The following is a 23,023-nucleotide window of genomic DNA, read 5'->3' as shown; positions in this document are numbered from 1 at the left end:
ACTTGTAATTTGCTTTAAAATTTTAAATAACACAGGATAGTTTAACTCAGTCCGCCTTTAAATATGAATTACTGCTTCACTATGTGGACTATGGAGCATGAAGTCACTGTAGCAGCTGCATACATCAACATTCACAGCTATTTACACAACTCACTGAGCATAAGTGAAACTTAAATTACACTGATACACCAAAGAAAAGTTGGCCGACCTGTCGTACAGTAGGTGCTGCCAGCCGACATCTATCGCTTATCATTATTAACTGATGTCAATAAGAAAAGTTCTGCTGCTGGACCAGGCTTCATAAGCATTATTATTCTGGATATCACATAAGAAAACCTGTAATAGTCCCACAGTGGGGAAATTTTGTTAGTTCTGTGCATTTGACCCATCCCAGTGTGAGCGTTGCCGTACTGTATCTGTCCTTTTCTGCCTGTTTTAAAGGTTTCCCAGCCAGAGTCGTGCTGAATCCAGCTCCCAGACATAATGGGGACTGCTCTCCGACGGTACAGAGTGGCACCACTGCAGGCGGGAGTCCTTCCTGCCCGTCTGCCTGCCGTCCCCACAGCGTGTGTGCACCAGGCACCGGTCTCACACATCATCATCATCACCACCATCATCTACCGGGGAGCGAACAAAAGACCTGCGAATGAAATGGGACTTGCACTCTCTCACCCCCGTGCAGCGTCGCGTAGGAAAAGGTGTCTGGGAAAAGCTACTTGTCACCTTTGAATGTAAAGTGGTGGGGGTAATGTGGCGTGCTTGGCCCTACACTTCTGGCTTCCAGTGGAAAATCCCACCTCGCTAACACACCATAGCTGAGGACGTATTACACTGCTGTAATTTAGTATTTTTGTCTACACGCTGGTTTCCAAACTTGACTATGCAGCTGGTGATTGTCCACGTCTCTTAGAGTAAATGCAGGTGTGGCTTGCGGCGCTTACAGTATTTACCCAGCGAGAAAACACAAGTGTGAGGAAGTATAATGCAGTTATTCAAATGAGCTCAAATTACCTCTAAACAGTGTTGTATTTCACAGGCTACTGGCTCAACAAAGTTGTGGCTGCGCTGACTGTTGGTAACAGTCGACAATTTAGTATATTTGGAAGCTCTCTGATGAATATAAATCCAATATGTACCCACCCATTCATGTCTACTTGTTGGAATGTTGTAGAAATGAAGTGAATTATTCCTCATTATGTAATAAGCTAAAACTGTAGAAACACAGGAAATGTTTCCCATCAAGCCACAATAATTTTGGCTTCCCGTTGATGTCAATAAGAAAAGTTCAAACCACAAACCAAAATATTTTACATTCAAATGAGTTTATGATAAAAATCCTTCATCCAAATCTGCTCCGCCTATGAATAAAAGTGACTGATAAGGAGGTTGAGGTCCCTGTATATTACGTTGCACTAAACATACATACGTAAGGAAATCAAAGAACCACTGTGAGGCTGAGTCTCGTGGGAGACATAAGAAATAGCCCATCATACGGAGTAGTTTCCTGCTCTGACAGGATATCAGAGCTGAAGAAGGGAAACCCAACACCCACCTCCATATAATACTGAGTCAGACATGGTGAGAGGAGCCCCTGACATGAAGCGAGTGTGTGTGTGTGTGTGTGTGTGTGTGTGTGTGTGTGTGTGTGTGTGTGTGTGTGTGTGTGTGTGTGTGTGTGTGTGTGTGTGTGTGTGTGTGTGTGTGGGAGGCTGGCCATATGCTGCCTGTGCCAGTGCGGAGCTAAGCTGCAGTAGGTGTAAGCAGATAGATGCAGCCGGGGACAATTAAGGATCCTGTGTTGACGCCTGACACGTCAATTAATGAAACATGCAACAACATGTCCGAACACACCGTTGGAACAAACCCTTGCAAACACAGCATGAACAGTACTTAGACCTACAGCTGCATTTCTATCATACATCTCACAGCAACGCTTCCTTCATGTGTTCACGTGTGCTACCACAGTCTTGTACAGTATTCATTTACCTCTTTAACTTAATTTTACTTGACTTTGTTTGTGTACTGCTGCCACCACGTTGTGTGTATGGGACCTACATATGAACACAACACACACTCCATCACCTCCGCAGTAATCTGGCTCATCAGCGGTGGGTCATTCGGGAAATAATGGTAACGTCAGGCTTTCCCCTAACGCGATGTGTTTGTTTTCCTTCAGCTGATTTTTACTTTAGGAATTTTTTAGTGTTTGGAACAGATGGAAAATCAACAGGCCTGTGCTGCCTTTATTGTACACAGAGTTCTTCATGCTTTTTTTTGCCTTCTGGGGCTCCACACAAGTCACATGACTGTAAACTATGAATAGTTGAATGGGAACTACTCATGTTTACATATAAATTCATAGCTGCAGTAGTTTGTACCTGTCTGTGCTGGAGGCCATAGCTTCCTGAGGTTTGGACTTTCCAGAGAAGTTACAGCTTCAGGCCCATGAATATTTTAGCACATAAACCCTGCGACAGTAAGAGTTGCTCCCAACTTTCCGTTTTTGCAGCGTGTTCACTTGTAACCTTTGACCACGCACGTTTTCTCACCTTTGTAATTAAGTTGCAGATATGCCTGACTCCTCATTTTCATCTGACTCGCTACAACAAAGCCAATCTGTATATTTCTCAAATGTCAAACCGTTTTACACAAAAGGCTGTTATTTAGCTCACGACTAGCGTGGAAGCTGAGAGGTTCACCAGAGCCAACGAAAACAAGTCAGCTCTAATAAAGACATTCATCAAGCGACGTACAGAGCTGAGCTACCTGCATTTTAGAGTAATATGAACGAATCACCTCCATTACTCCCACAGGGAAAGAAAGGCAGAATGGACGATCGCTGGCAGACGGTGGCTCGGTTAAGGTGAAGACACCCTCAGATCGACTGACTGTGTGATTTTACTGGATGTGCCCGTGCCTTATCTGTCGCTGCAGCCCCAGTGTGGTGTCTCGGGGGTTTAGAGGTCCTGCAATGGCACAGTAGGAAGAGTGGTGGAGGGTGACATCAGCCGCGATACCCAAGTTCCCGAGCGCTCAAAGCGGGACGGAACCATCAGCGCACGTCTTCCACAGCTGAGCCCGGACTGCAGAGGGCGGTCCGAGGGAGCAGCGTGACTCAAGACTGACATTAAATATTGTGCAGTGTGAAATGATCACAATAGTAAACGCTCTGAATGTGACTGCGCAGCTGAAGCCGTGCCATCACGCGGTCCCGAGGAGAAGAGCGCGAGCGGAGGAAGCCGGCTGACAAAAGCTTTCGCTGCGGCTTCACAACAACAAGCTGCTCTCAGACGAAGTGCTCCTCTCGCGGTGGCAGCCGTTCCGCGGGCGAATCATCAGCGCGGCCACAAAGTCTTAACTAATTTTCTGCGTGTGCAATGCCTCCCTTTTGTCTCCCTCGCTCTGTAACTCAGTTTTAGTCACATCACTCTGCATAATGCATGATAGCACACAGGTCCCCCCAAGGCCTTTCATTACGTAAACCTGTTGCAAGACGAGCCGCGGCAGCACTTTCACCACATCCATCAAACCGGGGGTGAAGCATGTGCTCGAGAGGGCTGTGATTTATTGCTGGTTAAGCGGCGGAGGAGCCGGAATACGATTACAAGTCCTCTGGAAGCACAAAAAGCAAAAAAAAAAAAAAAAAGTATTTCTTAACACTCGGGCGGCCACTGTGAAAGCGAGCGGGGAGGTGGCGTCTGTATCAGAATCAGCAGATGTGCACAGACATGAAAGACTCCGTCCTCTTCAGGTGGAGAGAAGCAACTCGCCTCCTCAGGGTCAGTGAAGGGAGCGCCAGCAGGGAGGACCCCTTCCATTAAAAGCTCTCAGAGTGTGTGTGTGTGTGGGGGGGGTCGGCTCTGCGTCATCGGTTTGTACATTAACCACGCAGCCACATACACAACGAGGCAAAGACAGATTTGAGAGAATAATGACAGCAACATGACAGAAGACTGCACAGCGAATGCAGTTGTTTCATTTTAAAGGCAGAAACAGACTCCTCGGCTGATGTCTTCCACTTAGTGCGAACATTCCTCAGCAGGAATGGGAATTGAAATTTCGTGCGACCCCTTCTGCGGTGACTTACAGCACTGATTACTCACCGCCTGCATTTTTGCCACAGATCAGGTGCTGCCAGGGCTGCAGGGACCCCCACAGCTCCGCGTCGCCGCTGATCGCCTGCTCCAGGGTCTCCACCGTGAATTTGGGGATCCCGTTATCGCGCTCGAGCAGCGCACTGCGCAGCACCCGCGCGTACACCTCGCGGAAGGCGCTCTCCATGCACGCGGCCAGGTAGATCGCCGCGTGCTCGTGGACGCGCGCCGCCACCCTGCTGTCCACCATCCACCTGAAGAACTTGCCCACGTTGAAGGTGAGCCCGCAGCGCACCGACTTGCCGCGGCTGTACTTGTCCGCCTCCGTGCTCATGTTGTACAGGGACAAGGCGCCGAGGGCCGCGCTGATGCAGTTCACGGACACGGTCCACGACAGGACGATCTTTATGGCACTTTGGATCTCATATTTGGTGCACTTGGCGTAGCGCAAACTCAGGCGCTGCGCCTCCTTGGCGACGCGGACCAGGGCCCGGCTGACCAGCGCGGAGAGCCGGAGCAGGACGTCCTGCGGAGGCGTCGGCACGCGCATCCCCTCGTCCCTGCTCAAGGCGCTCGCCACTTCCCCGAGGCTCCACGGCACGTCCTCTAGCTCGGGTAGTTTGGCGCACTGCACGGTGCACTCCAGGATCTCGGCGTCTTCGACCAGGACCGTGTTAACAGTGTCCAGGCTGTTGTGTCGACTGTGCATCGAGTCGGTTAGTTGCCAGTAATTCGCTCCATGTGCATCTGAGCAGCACAGCGACGCACTGGAAGATCTGAAGGAGTCGGCGGCTCCACCATAACCTGAGTCTAGCGTCAAATCCTCCAGGGTCCTCGCTACTGACTTGCTACTCCTTGCCATAACTGCACTTCATACTGTATAAGGGGGCTTGGCAAAAGTGGGGGAAAATACTATAGACGGTGGGGCGTTCGCACGAGCCGCGCTAATAAATAGCGTATTTCCGTAAAAGTCAACGCGAAGCGTCCCTATAAAGTTAAAGAGTAGTATCTGACTACGGCGCATCAACAGACGCACACTGCTGGACCAGCGCAGTGCCTGACAGATGGAGGCGGGGCTGTGCTCAACCGAGAGCAGCTGTCAGCCAATGAAACGTCAGGACGGAGCAACGGAGAGTTTTAATTGGCCAATTTTCCAGAATCAATAAAAAGTCATTGATACAGCGGAAGATAGGGCTTATTGTTAAAAGGTCATGAAACTGAAGCAAACGTGTTTTTTCATTGCCTATGACATTCTTTTGAGAATAAATTTACTTTTAAACGTTGTAACCCCATAAATCTATATAAAAAAGTGTTTTATGTGAAATTAAATGACATATGCAATAAATAATAAATCACATATTAGAGTAGAAGTAGCAGCGTTTACATAACCATGTTTAAAGTACAAGTTCTCCAGAGGATCTAGCTTTTTACATATTTTCTCAGGGCCCATGTCTGATCGTAACATGACTCAAGACCATTAATAATAGATTGCATGCATAATGTATCCTTCTCTGTTCCACTAGGAGAAGTCATTGAAAAGATCCGAATTACTTTCAAGGTCACTCACATGATCTATAGCCTGTTCTTTCTCCCAAAGCCACAGCTCAGTGGGGTCTGCATCAGTCCCTGCCCCACCACCCCCACCCCCTTTGTTCTAATAAATGAAACTGAGGCCATGATGGACATGAGCAAATGCAATTTAAATGAGAAGTAGATTGTTTAAGTTAAACATACTACAAATAGCTGCAGACTTGCTGCAACACTGATAAACCTGAGGCAAGTCATTTAGGTGCTCAACTGATATAAACTGTGATATGGGTGAAGATAAATATAAACTGCTGGCAAAATATATACATCATCAGAAGATTTTTTTTATTGACCTGGCCCAAAGGGGCTGAGTTTTCATCAGAGATGCAATGAGACTAGTTTCTGGCATTGAAAGCAGGTGTGTCGTCATTCTGGTGCAACAGTGAATCCTAGTGTTGAAAAGATTCAAAGACAAACAACACATCAATTTAAAAACTAGATGGAGTAAAAATACACTGAATAATCCATAAAACAGACCTCTTCCCAAACGTTTGTAAGCATGTTAGGTCTCTGTTTATAGGTAGGGTGGCCAATCCTGTTCCTGATCCTCACCTTGCTGCTGATCACCATGGTAAGGTGTGTTAGTTGGCTTTTCTAGCTAGTGATCCAGTGAAAACAGCTGACCAACGTATTCCAACTTTATAGGGATTTGGAAAACCAGCAGGACAGGACCATAGAGGACCAGTATTGGACACCCCTGAAAGGTGCTAACCAAAGACTTCACAACAGTTATGTCACCTGTCCCTAACTTCAGAGAGAAAACCATAGTTAATATAGTTATTATCATTTGCTTCACAGGTTGCTCTTTGACAGCTCAGTTGTCGTTTTATTATGAAAGGCATCCAAGGATTTCCAGAGGCCATTTATATATACACATATGTATATCGCTAATTGGCTTTTCCAGCTGAGGGCTGATTTAATCTAATTTAATTGGTAAAAGGCGACGGTAAAACTGGTAAAGATGCTGTGCTGCAAAGGCTTTTAAAACCTATACTGCATGAATACAAAGCAATGATAATGTTGTCAGCATTGCGTTTACAACCATTACAGATGATGTTTTTCCCGAACACGTACTCTAATATTATATATTATATAACATTAATATTTAGGACACAGTATTGCAATCTAGCTGTAGAAAAGAGCTGTAACTTTGCAAACATGTACTATACCTTTCATTTTTGCAAATTTATAAATTAGTTGTACAGGAATATAATTCAGGGCTCACAAATAGTAAGCCCTTGACTTAAAATCCACTTATGATGTCATAATCATTAAAAGAACTATAGTAAGAAAGGAAATACAAGTTAAAAAATACTTACAGTAGATAAATGTGTGTTAAATGTTAAAATACATGTAACTCAATTAAAAAAAACATTTGGTTAATACTGCCACCTAGCGTCCATTTATAAAACTACACCGACACTGATGTAACCCAGACTAGCACAATAGTAGATGAGGTGAAATATAATTGGTTCGTTTTCAAGTCGAGTTGACTTTACTCATAAGCAAAAATAATGCAAAGTTTATATTGTTAACATGTTTGTTCAGTTGCCACATATTTTGTCAATATCCAATAAAACATAAAGCGTTTGTCTGTAGTCACAACTGCTTAGTAACTTCTTGTTAAAATGAATTCATTTAATTAAGTAGATCATTATATTTCAGTTTCCTTAACGTGTTTGTTAATATGTCAAAAACACTGATCAAACCACTGTTGTGCTGTTCTCTATAGAGATTTACAACATATAACAGCAGCCCAGTGTGTTTACCCTATATAATAATACGACAGCTAAGCCTTTATGTAAGTGAACGTGGCTGCGCAGACCACAGGTACACCTGATTAGAGGCACAGCTCGCGCCCTGACCTGCCTCTCCACGCGGCATGTGCTCATCCGGGCACTTCTGTGCGAATCACGTAAGTCGATCCAAACCGTAAAATCAGCTGCGCTTCTCGGATATTTTTTGCATTAATTTTTGCCCTGTGCTTTTTGAACGGGGCGGCAGTTGCGCGTTTATTGGCGGACACAACGGCGCGTGGACGTCGCAGCGGCGGGAATCCAGCGCGGACATGTAAGCGAGCACAGGCGAGCACATTACGGAAACGTGACGGAGGAAGGCTTTCATAAGAGCTACTTGTGACCAATCAGGGCGCTCCGTTCCTCCCTGCGTGCTCCTGGTGTGTTGATACAGAAAGGACAGCTTGCATGGCTGACGGCTTCACCGGGCGCTACGACGCATACACGCCGTTTTACCGTGTCGGTGAGTCGGACTGTGCGTTAGCTTTTGTGAGACGTTACGCGTAGAAAGGCGCGAGATATTGCTGTTTTGTTTTGCGTGTTGCTACGTCCGCTAGCTCGTGACACACGGGCTTCACCCGCGCGAGCGCTGACGAAAATATCACAAGTGTGGTGGCAGTGAACGGGCCCGCGACGGAAAGGCGATTTATTCCTGTAAAACGTGTTCAGCCGAGCGTTGAGCCGTTGTTCCGTGCGCCCCTGCGGTCCACGCAGCCACCGATGGTCGGAACACCCAACTCCGTGGACAAAGTCATGGAGCAAGGCTGAAGTCAGCGAAGGTTCTGATACCGAAGCCACGTCGCGGATTAAAATTCACTTCGTTCCCGGGAGCCAATTTGCATCAAAATAGCCCAAGGGGCCGTCTTTTGTTGTTTTTGGGAGCATTTTCCCGAGAGTAACCGCCGACTGGGATCAACAGAGACCACGGGAAACATGGTGGTCAACACCATCCACTGGTTCAGGAAGGGACTTCGGCTGCACGACAACCCGTCGCTGAGGGACTCCATCCGGGGAGCGGACACGCTGCGCTGCATCTACATCCTGGACCCCTGGTTCGCAGGCTCCTCCAACGTGGGGATAAACCGGTGGAGGTAAGAATGCGGTGGGACGTTGGTTTCGGGAAGATGGGCGCGTGATCAGCGGCGACAGGATGAGCAGATTGTTTGACAGTTCCCAAAATTAACCAGAACCGTCCACAGGCCTCAGCCTCCAATGCAGCGACGCTGCCGTTAATTCAGATTGTATACGGTTTGAATGTTTAGTCAAGACATTATTCGTTATTTTAGAAGATTTGAATAATACGTCTGAAGGTAAAACGAATGAAGGGGTCAAAACGTGGGAACCACCTCCTCCAGCTACTGTGACCTCCAATAATAAACACAATAGAGCATCTAACAGCCTCATAGTAAACAGTCATTAATTACAAGCTTGCAAAAGTGGAAGTCACTGTTGAGTTGCTGCTTTAATTTGCATTGGATTGCACTGGTGGACCGGGAGTTCTTTTAATTACAAAATAACATCTTGGCAGTTACGCCTATGTAATTAGTCCTTTTAGACTGCTTATTCTAGTTGTCAGAAAACCACATCACGTAGGTCATTGATAAAATGTGGTTGAACTTGTGTGTTTTTGCCCTATCATCACGAGTTGAATAATCTGAGTTTGTTGGATCGTCTTTAAATACTGCAATCAGTTGCCTATGGGTAGTGAGGGTATTAGGATTTTCCATGAATCATATATTTAAAACCAAACAGCACAAAATGCATGATTATAAACGTTTCCCTACAAGAGAAATTACAATATATTTTTTTAGTTAACAATTAGGATTTCTTCTTTGAGTCTTTGAGATTTTGATTAGTCTGACAAATCCAGCTTTGTAAAGTACCCAGATGTTCTAGTATACCTTGAGCTTTAGCTTGGAGCTACTGGCCAGATGTCGGCGTGTAAGCACAGGCCAAAAGAAACGCCGCGTAAAGGCTGCCAGCAGCAGGAACGGTGCCTAAACATGATTACGCTGGTCACTTTTACCATTTACTCACTTTGCTGCTCTGACCTGAATGGAGAACTGAGAAATTGCTGAGAAATTGGGTCAGTGTGTTATGGCCATTACATCACACCCACTGTCTGCTTTGACCTACATTTAATGCACACACTCACCAGACTCTACAACCCCACCCTTTGAGTCAGCTCCCCGCTTTCATTTGAAATGCATATTGGAATAGGCCATATGTAGATCAGCACATACAAGCACATTGTTCAGATTTACAGTTGCTGGTTTAAAGCAATAATCCAGTTTTATATACTATACAGGAGCAGCATCACTAGGATGTTTTACTATATCTGAATGAACCATTCTCTTGCTTCTCCTACATTTTTGTCTGTATGTTTCTGATCAGTGGGAACAAGTCAATGGTTCATGATTGTCACTGCCAGTTTACTGCTGCGTGTGGAATTATGATAAAGAAACCACAGGGAAATATAAATGACAATTCATATTCCATTCATATTTCATGTGGGCAATATTGAAAGATATTTTACATAAATACACAGAAGTAAATTTTAGGCAATTTTAGGCAGGCTCCAGAGGTCACATTCTGTGTTGTGTTCATCTTGTCTTGCTGTTACTGGTCTTAAAATTTTATGGTTTATCCGATTTCACCACAAGGGGGCAGCCTTCACCCTTTAAAACCATGCGGCGGTTTATGCACCTATCATGATTGCGTTGTCAAAACTTGTTACCTTTTTAAGTCGAATAAAGTAAATTATTTTAAATATTTAATCATACCTGACAATCAGATTGTCTTAGTGAGAACCAAACCGTGGTCAGTATTTTTTTCAAGTAATATATTATTATAACTAATATTAAAGCCTGTTTAAACATTCTTACAGAACAGTCAAGTTGTTTTAATGTTTTGGGCATTTGACCTCTGGTTTTAAAACAAATGGAGGGGATAGGTCATCACACTGAAGACCTGCACAATAACAATGAATGAATGAAATGATGAAAGCTTCATTCCACAGGATTCCTGATATTGTTGGTGCCTGACACTGTTTCTCATTCACTGCAATTCAGACTAATGTTATTTGTCTAAGACAAATAATTACACTGTTTATCATACTTTATATAATGTAGACTTCCCGAGTTTTTATGATAAAGGCTATGCTTTTCCTCATGGCAGTCCTCATCAGATGTAATGATTTTGTGTCCTATTAAAATGGATTTCAATTCAGAATGACTTCAGAAGAGTTAATTTGTAACTGTGTGTGTGAGTGAGAGTCAATAACTCTTGGTACTACTACAACTACTGTACAATTTCAATAATGTTAAAAGAGAAGTCAATGCTTCATTACTTGAGGAAATAAAGGTCAGTCAATCTGAAAACCAGGGTGAAAAGAAAAGAGGGTGTGGTTGAACGTGTGGTTTGCTTCTATCTGAGGTATGAAGTGGTTGCAATTAAGGGCTCAATTCAATAATCTAATATATAAAATAAGCTCTTAGTCCCTGGGAAAGTACAGATTGTTGTAAAAAGTGATTTTAAAAAAGATAATTTTATCTTCTCAAAATTGTCGTTATTTGTAAATCTCTTGTCAGCCATGTAACACCCAGCAGTGGCAGTTTAGACATAACTAGGATTAGTCATTTTATTAGTGCACGCTATGTAACCACGCTTATGACGCACATAGTCAATTAGCTGTTCCTTCTTTCTGTTTCAGGTTTTTGTTGCAATGTCTCGAGGATCTGGATGCCAGTCTGCGCAAACTCAACTCCCGCTTGTTTGTCATCAGAGGCCAGCCTACAGATGTCTTCCCTCGAATTTTTAAGGTATGAGTGTGTGGAAATAGCAATATATAATTTCTAGCACTTTGTTTAGCATCACCTTATGTGAAACTGCCGTTGCATATTATTGAGCTGTGAATGTTTCAGATTAATAATGTTGGTCATTTCTTTCTCATGATATTGGAGTCAGTGTTGGTTCAGTTCATTCATCAAGCGTTCAATCACCTTTGCTGAACTCCCTCACATTTAAATGTCTTTCTGTTCAGAACTATACAGTAATGCATGTCTTTTGCATTCTTTCAGGAATGGCAAATCACCCGCATGTCATATGAATATGACTCTGAGCCATTTGGCAAGGAACGGGATGCAGCCATCCAAAAACTGGCTAGCGAAGCTGGTGTGGAGGTCATGGTGCAGATTTCTCACACCCTCTACAGTCTGGACAAGTGAGTGGCTGAATAGTATTGGCTAAAAATAAATTTCAAAATGCTGAAAAAAACACTGCTTCTCTGTATTTGTGTGATTGTTGTTTACTGATTGTCTCTACATAACTTATGTCAACATAAAGGATCATGGAACTCAATGGTGGCCAACCTCCTCTCACCTACAAGCACTTCCAGGCCCTCATCAACCATATGGATCCCGTCGAGCTGCCTGCAGAGACAATCACATCAGACGTCATGAAAACATGTGCCACACCAATCAGTGAGGACCATGATGAAAAGTTTGGGGTGCCGTCTCTGGAGGAGCTTGGTTAGTTTCACAGCTTGTTTATTAGTGCCATACCACTTTTTGACTTGGCACACATTGAAAATTGCATGAAATAATTAACTTGGACTATATAAATAGTAATTGAATAAGTTAGAATGCAGTTATCTAAAGGGACAAACACAAGGCTGTTTATGTAATTTGTTACATTATAAAACAGTAGGTCTTTATGGATGGAGTTTGGCGGGGTAGCCTGGTAACGAGGGCTGCAGATGCAAAACATTCCGTGCAACACAGAAAAAGTCCTTTATGCACAGGCAGCCAAAATTGCTCTAGATTAAATGTTTCCTCGTGAATAATCATTCAGCATAACCCTGGGATTGACCACAAGACCCAAGCCAAGCAAACAGAAAGGTCAGGTAGCAGTTTACAAAAAGTAAAAAAGCAGCCGGTTGCCGGTTCTGGTAAATGTTAATTGGCAACAAAAGGCCGTCTCTTTCAAAAAGATGGAAAGTGTGCGGGGAAAAGAAAAGTAGCGGCATGAAGTAAAGCACCTCATCTGTTAGACATGGTGGTCATGTAATGCTGATGTTTGCACCACAGTGCCATTTACTGGAGATTTCACTGCTCCAGATCACGTCTAGTTAAATGTGAAGGGAAACCAATCGTGTAATTGTTTTTCAGCTCATTATGTTTCTAAGTATCTTATGGAATATTTGTTTTTTAGGTTTTGAAACAGAGGGCCTGACCACAGCAGTGTGGCCTGGTGGAGAAACGGAGGGGCTCATGAGGTTAGAGCGCCACCTGGAGCGAAAGGTAAAGGACCAAAGGCTACACAGCTGAAAATAAATATTATATTGCTTTAGTCTATATGATATATAACACAGGTGCATTATTCAGTCTCTACAACCACCATTGTAGTTGTTGTTGGTCCTGACTGACCATGTTTTTACAGGCATGGGTGGCAAACTTTGAGCGGCCACGTATGAACGCTAACTCCCTGCTGGCCAGTCCCACAGGCCTCAGCCCCTACCTGCGCTTCGGATGTCTCTCCTGCCGTCTCTTTTATTTCAAGCTCACTGATCTGTACAGGAAGGTATGAATATCTAATAGTCACACCTAGTATTGTGAACAGAATAATAGGCCGCATTCATTCATTCATTCATTTATTCATTCATTCATTCATTTGCTGTGGTGTATTCTGACAGGTAAAGAAGAACAGCACCCCGCCACTCTCCTTGTACGGCCAGCTGTTGTGGCGGGAGTTCTTCTATACGACCGCTGCTAACAACCCTTGCTTTGACAAGATGGAGGGGAACCCTGTGTGCGTCCAGATCCCCTGGGACAGAAACCCAGAGGCACTGGCCAAGTGGGCAGAAGGACAGACAGGGTTCCCTTGGATAGATGCAATTATGACCCAACTGAGACAGGAAGGCTGGATCCACCATTTGGCGAGACACGCTGTGGCATGCTTCCTCACCAGGGGAGACCTCTGGATCAGCTGGGAGGAAGGGATGAAGGTAAGCATGAATAAGGATCAAACGAACATGTGCACAAAATGAATATCGGTGTACATGCAGTTGCTGCCACGATTACTAATCCTGCCACACATTGTGTCAACCATCAAACGCACAGGTCTTTGAAGAACTGCTGCTGGATGCAGACTGGAGTGTAAATGCTGGCAGCTGGATGTGGCTCTCCTGCAGTTCATTTTTCCAGCAGTTCTTCCACTGCTATTGCCCAGTTGGATTTGGACGACGCACTGACCCCAGCGGGGACTACATACGGTCAGTCTGCATATTCTTCTCCATCACTGAGTAGAACACACTGGCCTTTCATGAGCTGCCAGCAAAGTGTTAACCCCCCTGCAGCCACTTTATTGTATCAGTATTATGTCATGGTTGGCTTGTGATGTGTTCTAGCCTCATACGAGGCAGATTACTTGTCATGGTAGCATCCATCCATGCTTACAGACAGATAGATATGTATAATATTTGGTGTAGTAATGATGGCTTTATCTGCATTACAAGGTTTACCATATATGAAATTTGTTCATGTGTATTTAAGTAGAGTGACTTTGACCCTATTTGTCTTTGTTTCTTTGTTTTCAGGCGCTATTTGCCCGTATTAAGAGGTTTTCCAGCCAGATACATTTATGATCCATGGAATGCCCCAGAGGAAGTGCAGAAGGCAGCCAAGTGTGTCATAGGACTCCACTACCCCAAGCCCATGGTGCACCATGCAGAGGCCAGCCGCGTCAACATAGAGCGGATGAAGCAGATTTACCAGCAGCTTTCCTGCTACAGGGGACTAGGTAGGACAAATAAAACTCACATATTGCAGCGTTAATTACTGTCACAGTTCCTTGACCTCAGTTAAAAGAGTATCAGGCTAAATGCTTTGGCTCTCTTCAGGTCTGCTGGCGATGGTACCGTCCAACAATGGTTCAAATGGCAGTAATGTTCCAGGAATCAACACAGAGAGCCGTCAAGGTCATGAAGACCGGTCCATTAAGGAGGGAGTACCTCATTTCGGTGAGCGCTTTGCCCGTTAACTCACACAAAGTAGAATAGAGCCACGTTACTAAACCTCTTATTTATTCAAATCTGCTCAGTCATGGCTAAATGAAATGCTCATGAGACCAGCGTCTGTTAGCAGCGTGATCAAATATTGGATATTTTTGACCTGTGAGGTTGCTGTGGTGTGTGAGAACTGGTATCCGACTCAGGCTATATTAGAGAGCATGACTGAATGAATTACTGCTCTGCCAAAGCAAGCCTGTGATACAGAAATCTGTGCTCCAGAGTGTGGTAATAACTTGCATATCCACATTAGCCTGTTGGAACAATTATTCAACTGCAAGCTTGTGCTAATTTTGTGCATATTCTGCGCATTTTATTGCAGAAAGACAAAGCACACAGAAGCGGCGCCATGAAGAAGCTCCATCAGAAATCAGCTCTAAATGCTGGCGGCAGAGCAAATAGAATAGAGAATACGCAGGGCCTCCCTAGTTGCTCTGTAGCCAGTGTGGTAGCAACTTGTCCTGCAACGCCCTCAGCAACACACAGGAACAATCAAACGTGGGATTTGGGTCTCACTCTTTGTCTAAGTTGGACTGGACAGTGTTCTGTCATCAGTATTTTGTATATATTGTGGAAGACACATCACTCGTCTCAGGAACAGAAGTAGGAAATGAGAATGGTCCAAATGGTTAACGTGAACTAACCCTTCAGCAGCTGATCTACAAAGTCTTCAAATCAGGGTGTTGTGAGCCCACCTGTTGTCTTCCAGTACAGCAAATCACTGCACGAGTGGTGAAAGCGCCATATGTCTTGTTCTTTTCCCTTTTAAACACCCACATGACCAGTTTAAAATAGGTGGTAAGGAAGCAGACTGTGTATGCAGTATTTAGTGCAGCTTTAATTCTCATAGTGATCCTTGTCCTAATGGCCTGCCTGGCTGGTCCTCCACACTATAATGCGGACCAACTGAGTTATGGAAACCTATAATACAGGGAGTTACCTGTAGATCATGTTAACAGCTCACCCATGAATATACAGTGAACTAATAAAGAAGAGACGTAGAAGAAAGAATATGGATAAGAGCCACATTTGTCAAAAACAAGCTCCTCATATCAAGAATAAGTCACACTGTCAATAATGTAAATAATGTATGAGCATTTTTACAAGGATTTATTTCAGAGCGGTGTGATGTACAGTAGTAAAGAATTCCAGGAGCAGGACTGTCAGACATAAAAAGGCTGTCGTATTTTGCAAATATTTATTGTTTGGATTTTCCACTTTTGTATATTTGGAACAGCTGCTTGTGTAAATAATGTGTTACCAAAACTCAAAGTTCTCCCGTGGTTGCATGTGCTTTGTCTCCCATGTGATCATTGATCTATTATTTTTGTATAAATGATCGATTTTAACTGTGTTGAAATGGTAATAAAACACGGAAAAACTTTTTGGCTTTTTTATGACCTGACATAAACATTCTAGACTAAAATGTTTAGTTGTTACTTTGTTTATTGTCCTTCAATGTGTTAGAGCTTTGTGAATCAACAGTATTTAAAGCTGTTTAGAAAATAATCAACATAGAAACTCACAATAAGCAAAGATCGTGTCCTCACATCTGAACTAGTCTCACACTGAAAGCAGCAAAATATAGGAACTCATAATCTTTGTTTTATCGCTACTGAGAAAAGCAAATCCACCTCCACTCAATCTCGAAAACAACATACAAATACCAAATTCTGATTGAAAGATGTGACAAAAGAAAATTGTTGATTGTGTTGTTGACTTTTAATTACAGTCAAAAACAGTGTTTAAAGCAGTCAACTCGTGCAGGCTGTGCTTTTATTGACATTACCTCTGTGAACTTTGAGCCTCAGGTAGTTTTTTTGTTCCACCATCAGCTTATCTGATTGGAGTAGATTTTCCTATAAGGCTTAACATCTTAAATCATAAGCCTGTTATGCAAATGTTGGGCATGTTCTATGTGTTTTAATGCAGAAAAACAGACCATGAAGAAGCTCCATCAGAAATGAGCTCTAAATGCCGGCGGCAGAGCAAATATAGAGAATATGTAGGGCCTCCCTAGTTGCTCTGTAGCCAGTGTGGTAGCAACTTGTCCTGCAACGCACTCAGCAACACACAAGCGCCATATTTATTGTTCTTTTGCCTTTAAACACCAACATCACCAGTTTAAAATATGTATTAAGGTGGCAAAACTATGTTTGCAGTAATCAGTGCAGCTATAATTCTCATCGTGGACCTTGTCCTAATGGCCTGGTTGGTCCGCCACACTATAATGTGGAACATTTGGACCAGCTGAGTTAAGATAAGAGCCACATTTGTCAAAAACAAGCTCCTCATAAGAAAGATAAGTCGAATTATTTTGAAATGGCAATAAAACATGGGAATCTTTTTTGATTTGTTTTTACTACCTGACATAAACATTCACTAGTCACAAGTTGTGACTTTGTTTATAGTCCTTCATGTGTTGAAGAGTATCTTGAATCAACAGTATTTAAGGTTGTTTAGAAAATAATTAACATGGAAACTCACAATGACCAATATTATGTCCTCACCTCACAGACTACATAATATGAGAGCGGGAATTTAAAGCAAATCGAATTATTCTATTTCTTCTTTTGCGTGACCAATGGATGTCATGGTGAGGGGCAGACTGTGCTGGTACTCCTCAGAAGCTTTGTTCTCTCTGCCCAATGTTCTACACGTGGTGCTATGTAACACACACACACACACACACACACACACACACACACACACACACACACACACACACACACACACACACACACACACACACACACACACACACAGCCACATTTGTCAAAAACAAGCTCCTTGTATCAAGAATAAGTTACTTGTTTTTGTATAAATGTTAAATTCTAACCTTATTGAAATGGCAATAGAACATATAATAAATAATATTTTTGATTTGTTGTATTACCTGACATGAATATTCTACACTAAGACGTTTAGTTGTATATTTGTTTAACTTTGTTTACGCACTGTGAAAGCAGCAATATAAAGCAAATCATTTGTTTGTTTAATCACTGCTTAGAAAAACATCTCTCCAAAACAACATGCCACACAAATATCAAATCCTAGACACAAGATGTAACAAAAGCAAACTGTTGTTAATTGTGTTTGTGACTATTAATTACAGACGTTTATTATAACGCGGTGTTCAGAGCAGTAAACTAATAACACCATAAAACGTCTAGGTGGTGCTGCTTTTATTGACGCCACCTCGGTGAACTTTGAGTCCACTTCCATCCACAGAGGAGCATAAGCCTCCCTTGTGAGTGGGTCACGTTGCTGTGTGATCGCAGCCTCTGGTCGTGGGGGTGGGGATCCGCCGCGGGTCCCAGCGTTCGCGACGCGCCGCGTCCAATCGCTGGCGGTGGGCGGTTATCGGTTCCCCCGGGTCCATAAATGAATCCCTCACGCACACGCAGTTTCCCCGTCAGATCTTGATCTCGTGCCGCCCGTCGGCTCGATCCGTCCGCGGCGGAGATGGAAAACAGCCGGAACGCGATGCAGAGGAAGCCGATCCGTCCGATCGCGGCTATTTGCAACAACATGGGGATGGGGAAGGATGGAAAGGTGCCCTGGAGTTTACCGTAAGACACGAACCGCTTGTAACGCATGCTGCTGTGATATCTATGACGTCCTCAGAGTGTGGTGTGCAATTTATAGCGCACATCGCTGCTTAGTATGCATCAGCCTGGCTGCGCATCACTAGTCTGCGCCACATCAGCGTCTCCTTTGGACCACAATGAGGTTCTGAGCTCCGTAGGACCTATTGGACCTACTGGAGACTGTAAGATGATAATCCCTGTTCTTTCAGTGGGTTAGGGTTCAGTTTAATACAGATTATTATTATTAATGAATCAATAGGCAACATTAGAACGTTTTTATTTCGTATAATCAGCACAGACATGTTGGTTTATGAAAAAGATGTAACAAATACATCGCTTAGCAACAATCTGTCCTGAATAAACATCAACGACATCAGCTTTAACTTGGACAGTTACACAGTTACATGGGACGACAACAGATAAACAGCGCATTGATTATGATCGATTATTATAGCAGCTAGTTGTTGAGCAGTGGGGAAGTGGAGGAAGAGTAGCAACAGGTAGAACCGGTTGGAGGAGCAGCAGTTATGACAGCAGCTGGCACCAAGCACCACGTGTTCTGATGTGTTACAGGGTGTCGTCTCTGCCCCATGTGGAAAGTAATCGCTGGACGTAATGGGTTTCCAGGCTCGGTGGCCTCACTGACCTTGTTTTAATTATGATAATCTGATTTTCACAGAGCCGAGTTCAAGTTCTTTATTGACACGATCACGGGCGTGACGAGACCAGGTACTGCCTCCCCATCAGCGTGTCACTTTATATTAAAATGTATGCATTATTTGCATGTTGGAGACCACACCTGTGTCCCGACACTTGTAAAATGTCAGTAAAATAATAAAAATAAGTCAGAGAGAATTGCTGAGTAAACAATAAGCATCCAGCACATCATTTGACAGCTAGGCTAATTTTACAGTGTGTGAAAGTGGAAACCAGACGGGTTTGATAAGAAATGTCCACATGACCAGTGTGATGAATTCGCTTAATGTTGGTTTTCTAATACATTTTCCAAGGGCAATTTAATTATTGTGTTCCTTTTATTGCAGGACGAATGAATATCTTGGTTTGGGGCAGACTGTGCTGGCACTCCTTCCCAGAAGCTTTGCTCCCGCTGCCCAACGCTCTACACGTGGTGCTGAGCAACACACTGAAGTCAGTAATCTGCTCTGCACACACACATGCACATGCAAACACTCACCTACAAACACGCACGCACGCACACACACACACACCTACATACACACACACACACACACACACACACATACACACACACACACGCGCGCACACACACATACACGCACACACACACCTACACACACATACTGTATACACACAGACACACACACATAAACACATACGCACGCACGCACACACGCACACACGCACACACACACGCGCGCACACACACATACACACACACACACACACACACACACACACACACACACACACACACACACACACACACACACACACACACACACACACACATACAGATCTTTGTTGTGTCTTTTCTTACAGGGCCGCTCCAGATCACGCCCACTTCTTGTGTCAGGACTTTGAGAGCGCCGTGCGTCTGGCTTCAGAGCCCCCACTTGCTGACTTAGTAGAAACCATCTGGGTTATTGGAGGAGCGCGGGTCTATGTGGTAAACACTGTCATTGAGGGAATTAGAACAATTCCTCCTTTTGCAGCAGATACTTTTGCAGACAGTGGACATTTCATGAGTCAATTTACATCTGGCTTATGTGCACATTGTAACATGCTTTAGGACTTGCTTGCATTTGCTTTCACTTAAAAGTCCTGTGTCCTGCTGGAAGCCCATGTACTCAGTTAGTAAAGACTAGTCATTCCAATCCATACCAGTACAAAAACAATATTTTTGAATATCTTTCTAGAATTTTACTATCCAAGTACATTTCTATGTTTCATTTTGTTTCTCTGAAATGTTTTTATCTGCAGGTCATATCTGTCACTGTTCTAATTATGACCAGAATGTTTCTTTCGATTTCTCTTTGTGACCAGGACACACTGAAGCATCCCTGGTGTGATTTGCTCTATCTGACAGACGTCATGGCTGACTTTGACTGCGATGTTTTCTTCCCCGAGTTTGACAGAGAAATCTTTAAAGTTCAAGAAAGGTATGCGTGTGTGTGTGTGTGTGTGTGTGTGTGTGTGTGTGTGTGTGTGTGTGTGTGTGTGTGGTAAAGTGAGGCCTTCCTGTCGCCTTGTCTGTCTGACGCTGGATTAAACCACTGAGCAACAGAGCTGCTGAGTTTGTTGGTCAATAATGTGACAGGAAACTTAGAGCTCACCTGCTGTGTAATTGTTGTAAGGATGAACAATATTTTAATTATCTTGATAGAAAGTATTTAATTACTAATTTGTCACCTTATTTTTGTAGTATCCCATATTATTTCAGTATATTTCCTACTACAATGTAATTTTTTTGGAGTTTTGATAGATAGTACATCTATTATATTTGTTCTCTAACGGACTCATCTCTTTTTTTCTGTGAATTCCAAATAAGATTTCCTGGCATTCCAAGTGAGATCCAAGAGGAAAATGGTATAAAGTACAAATTCCAGGTGTTCAAAAGGATCCGCGACGCATAGATGACAAAATGAAGACCATCTCAGAAAAAACTTGAAATGTGGAGCCTTTGTTAAAGCAGACTTGACTCCCGGAAAACAAGCACTCTTTCCAGCTAGTGTTAATATGACCTTAAACTCTTTTATTTTCAACACGAAATCGAAGCTCTGTGTGCACAGACACTTTACCAGCGTTCTACTTGTTGTCTACAAAACTCAGCCCCCTTGTTAGTGTCCTCCTCGTTAATACTGTTAATACTTAATACTTCTGGCTTGCTTTGATACTAAAATGAATTTTGTACTTTTAAAATGACTGAGATATTACATCTTATGTGTTTGTCGTGTTTCTACGCTGTATTTTTGTAATGGCTGATAGCTTTTATTGAAATTAAATAAAACGAACAAGTGCAAACTTTCTCTGAATTAGTTTTTTGTTAAACGTATGTTGAGCCGCTTGTTGCACGTCTGTGACCACTAGATGGCGCCGTAACAATGAGAGAAAGAACAGAGAGAGCCTTTTTTGCAGCCCAGAGCAAAAATGTGTATTTTATGATTATGATTGATCAGTATAAAGAATAAATGACTTCAACCTATACAACATAGAGTGATTAGTTAATTCAAACAGTAATGTGGGTAAAAAAGAAAGATCAGCGTATTGCGTTTCTGGTTGTTTCCCTGACTTCCGATCTGATTGAATAGACTTTTGAGAATGGGGCAGAGAACAACAGAAAAGGTGTGGCGGGTGCTTTACATGCCAGACACGCTGCCTGACACTCAAATAAAGCCGTGGATGCCACTCTCCGGCGCATTCCTGCTGCATCGCACGCCCCAAGGAGCAGGAACACAGCGAGCCATTCAACCTCAACCTGAGCGCAGGGACACGGGGGCCGCGCGGCTGAGGCGTCTGATACAGATGCTCAATTAGCATACATTTGCTTATTTGGCCGCGGGCCCGTCGGCGAGGAGCTCGCTCCTTCTGCGTCTGTGTGGGTTTCGCTCCTGCCTACAAGCAGTCAGGTTCACAGGGGACTCGTAGGTGTGAGTGAATATATGGATGGATGAAAACTGGTTTTCAAACGAACTAAGACAGAAACTTCTCCACTTGCAGTGCAGGGAAACAAAAACAATAGCAGTGTACAATACGCCTCCATTACACAGGAGGCCTGCACGAGCCTGTGGTGCTTTCCGCACATGTATCCGGGCAGGTAAAATACGGGTGCGATTAGGAACATGAGGGATGATAAAAATGCATCTGAATCCCCAGGTGAGACGCTACGAACGCATCAAGGAGCCCGAGACTCAAACAGCAGCAGCAGCAGCAGCAGCGCTCTGAGTCTCAAGGACACTCACTGACGTTTCGCTTAAAACGGCTGATAACATAATAAAGCACATTAAAGGAGGATTCGGGAAAACGGCACAGCCGGCGTTGCAATCCCGGGAGGCCGAGCTTCTCCACAGGTGAGAGAGCGAGCTGAGCCTGTGCGTCAAAGCTGGGATGAAATGATCAATAAAGTTTGTTTTTTTTCCACTTTTTGTTCATTCAGCATCCATCAACGTGACATTTATTCTCCTCCTGCAGTGTATGTACAGTATTATTTGTGTTGTGTCACCAGGGCGTCTGTTAGTTTCAGACAAGTAGTGACAGAAAACAAACTTCTCGGTGTAGGCGGGAGGGCAATAGAAATATGATGAAAATGTGTGAAAGGCACGAGACAGAGAACAGGAAAATAAAAATAAAAATGGAACCGAACTAGAATTTGAGCCTCTCGTTTTGTCCTTTGAGTCGAAAGAAAAGGAAAAAGTTCATTAGCGGCTTATAAAGAATGTGCTTCTAAACTTGAAGTTGACTCCCACTAACTCCAGCCTCAGGAATATTTAGTGCGGCGGCGCTCGTTCGCGTTCTGTCTCCGAGTGGGAAATCATAGCTTTTATTTGCACACGTCATCGGTTTCCGGTGAGGTACGGCCCATAAAAGCAATGTGTTAACATCAACCAGTGTGACGTTGGAAATGAGAAGGGACAATTTATGCTCCCTCTAATTAACCTCTCTGGCCGCTGTGATTCAAGGGCGCGGCGTGAGGCGACGCCCCCAGTCGACGGAGGACAAGAGGACGTGTGAAAAAACAGAGGTGACTCGGATCCACCCGGTCCACCAGAGACCTCGTCTGATCCGCCTCTGCTCGATTCCTGCTGACGAACCGGCCGAGAGGGGAGTCGATGTTTAAAGGGAAACGTCGCGTGTGTGTGTGTGTGTGTGTGTGTGTGTGTGTGTGTGTGTGTGTGTGTGTGCGTGCGTGTG

At 43.9% G+C, this 23,023-nt stretch overlaps 3 protein-coding genes across 4 annotated transcripts in view; 2 read left to right on the top strand and 1 right to left on the bottom strand.

Moving 5' to 3' along the window:
• Nucleotides 1-5,154, bottom strand: part of btbd11b (BTB (POZ) domain containing 11b) — a 47,679-nt gene extending 42,525 nt beyond the window's left edge. The window contains exon 1 of the mRNA XM_029153046.3: nucleotides 4,104-5,154. Within this exon, the coding sequence (XP_029008879.1) occupies nucleotides 4,104-4,956 (853 nt within the window). The 5' untranslated portion in view covers nucleotides 4,957-5,154. The remainder of the gene's footprint in view (nucleotides 1-4,103) is intronic.
• A 2,471-nt stretch (nucleotides 5,155-7,625) lies between these two features.
• Nucleotides 7,626-15,927, top strand: cry1b (cryptochrome circadian regulator 1b). The gene is made up of 12 exons (XM_029154387.3): nucleotides 7,626-7,940; nucleotides 8,397-8,568; nucleotides 11,190-11,298; nucleotides 11,557-11,699; nucleotides 11,822-12,006; nucleotides 12,689-12,777; nucleotides 12,917-13,057; nucleotides 13,170-13,481; nucleotides 13,597-13,748; nucleotides 14,073-14,275; nucleotides 14,376-14,495; nucleotides 14,866-15,927. Exons 1-12 carry the CDS (start codon nucleotides 7,886-7,888, stop codon nucleotides 14,943-14,945), a joined length of 1,761 nt encoding a protein of 586 aa, XP_029010220.1. The 5' UTR covers nucleotides 7,626-7,885; the 3' UTR covers nucleotides 14,946-15,927.
• A 1,900-nt stretch (nucleotides 15,928-17,827) lies between these two features.
• On the top strand, nucleotides 17,828-21,141 carry zgc:153031. Of its 2 annotated transcripts, none has more exons than XM_029154287.3 (6): nucleotides 17,828-18,098; nucleotides 18,813-18,862; nucleotides 19,177-19,282; nucleotides 19,655-19,781; nucleotides 20,159-20,274; nucleotides 20,664-21,141. In XM_029154287.3, the coding sequence occupies exons 1-6, from the start codon at nucleotides 18,091-18,093 to the stop codon at nucleotides 20,746-20,748; spliced, it is 492 nt and encodes a 163-aa protein (XP_029010120.1). In that variant the 5' UTR covers nucleotides 17,828-18,090; the 3' UTR covers nucleotides 20,749-21,141. The 2 variants fall into 2 exon arrangements, with proteins under 2 accessions (XP_029010120.1, XP_029010118.1); XM_029154285.3 differs by having other exon boundaries at nucleotides 17,830-18,115.
• The last annotated feature ends 1,882 nt before the right edge of the window (nucleotides 21,142-23,023 follow it).

The sequence above is a fragment of the Betta splendens genome, chromosome 6 (assembly GCF_900634795.4).
Source record: "Betta splendens chromosome 6, fBetSpl5.4, whole genome shotgun sequence".
Classification (NCBI taxonomy): Eukaryota; Metazoa; Chordata; class Actinopteri; order Anabantiformes; family Osphronemidae; genus Betta; species Betta splendens.
This window is presented reverse-complemented; position numbering and strand designations above follow the sequence as displayed.

Excerpts from the sequence above, each read along its gene's own strand:
- cry1b (XM_029154387.3), top strand. The coding sequence starts at position 7,886 with ATGGCTGACGGCTTCACCGGGCGCTACGACGCATACACGCCGTTTTAC. Across the intron at positions 12,778-12,916 it reads AGCGCCACCTGGAGCGAAAG|GCATGGGTGGCAAACTTTGA; the intron begins GTAAAGGACCAA and ends ATGTTTTTACAG. Across the intron at positions 14,276-14,375 it reads TTCCTGCTACAGGGGACTAG|GTCTGCTGGCGATGGTACCG; the intron begins GTAGGACAAATA and ends GGCTCTCTTCAG.
- zgc:153031 (XM_029154285.3), top strand. The coding sequence starts at position 18,009 with ATGGAAAACAGCCGGAACGCGATGCAGAGGAAGCCGATCCGTCCGATC. Across the intron at positions 18,116-18,812 it reads AAGGTGCCCTGGAGTTTACC|AGCCGAGTTCAAGTTCTTTA; the intron begins GTAAGACACGAA and ends TGATTTTCACAG. Across the intron at positions 18,863-19,176 it reads CACGGGCGTGACGAGACCAG|GACGAATGAATATCTTGGTT; the intron begins GTACTGCCTCCC and ends CTTTTATTGCAG.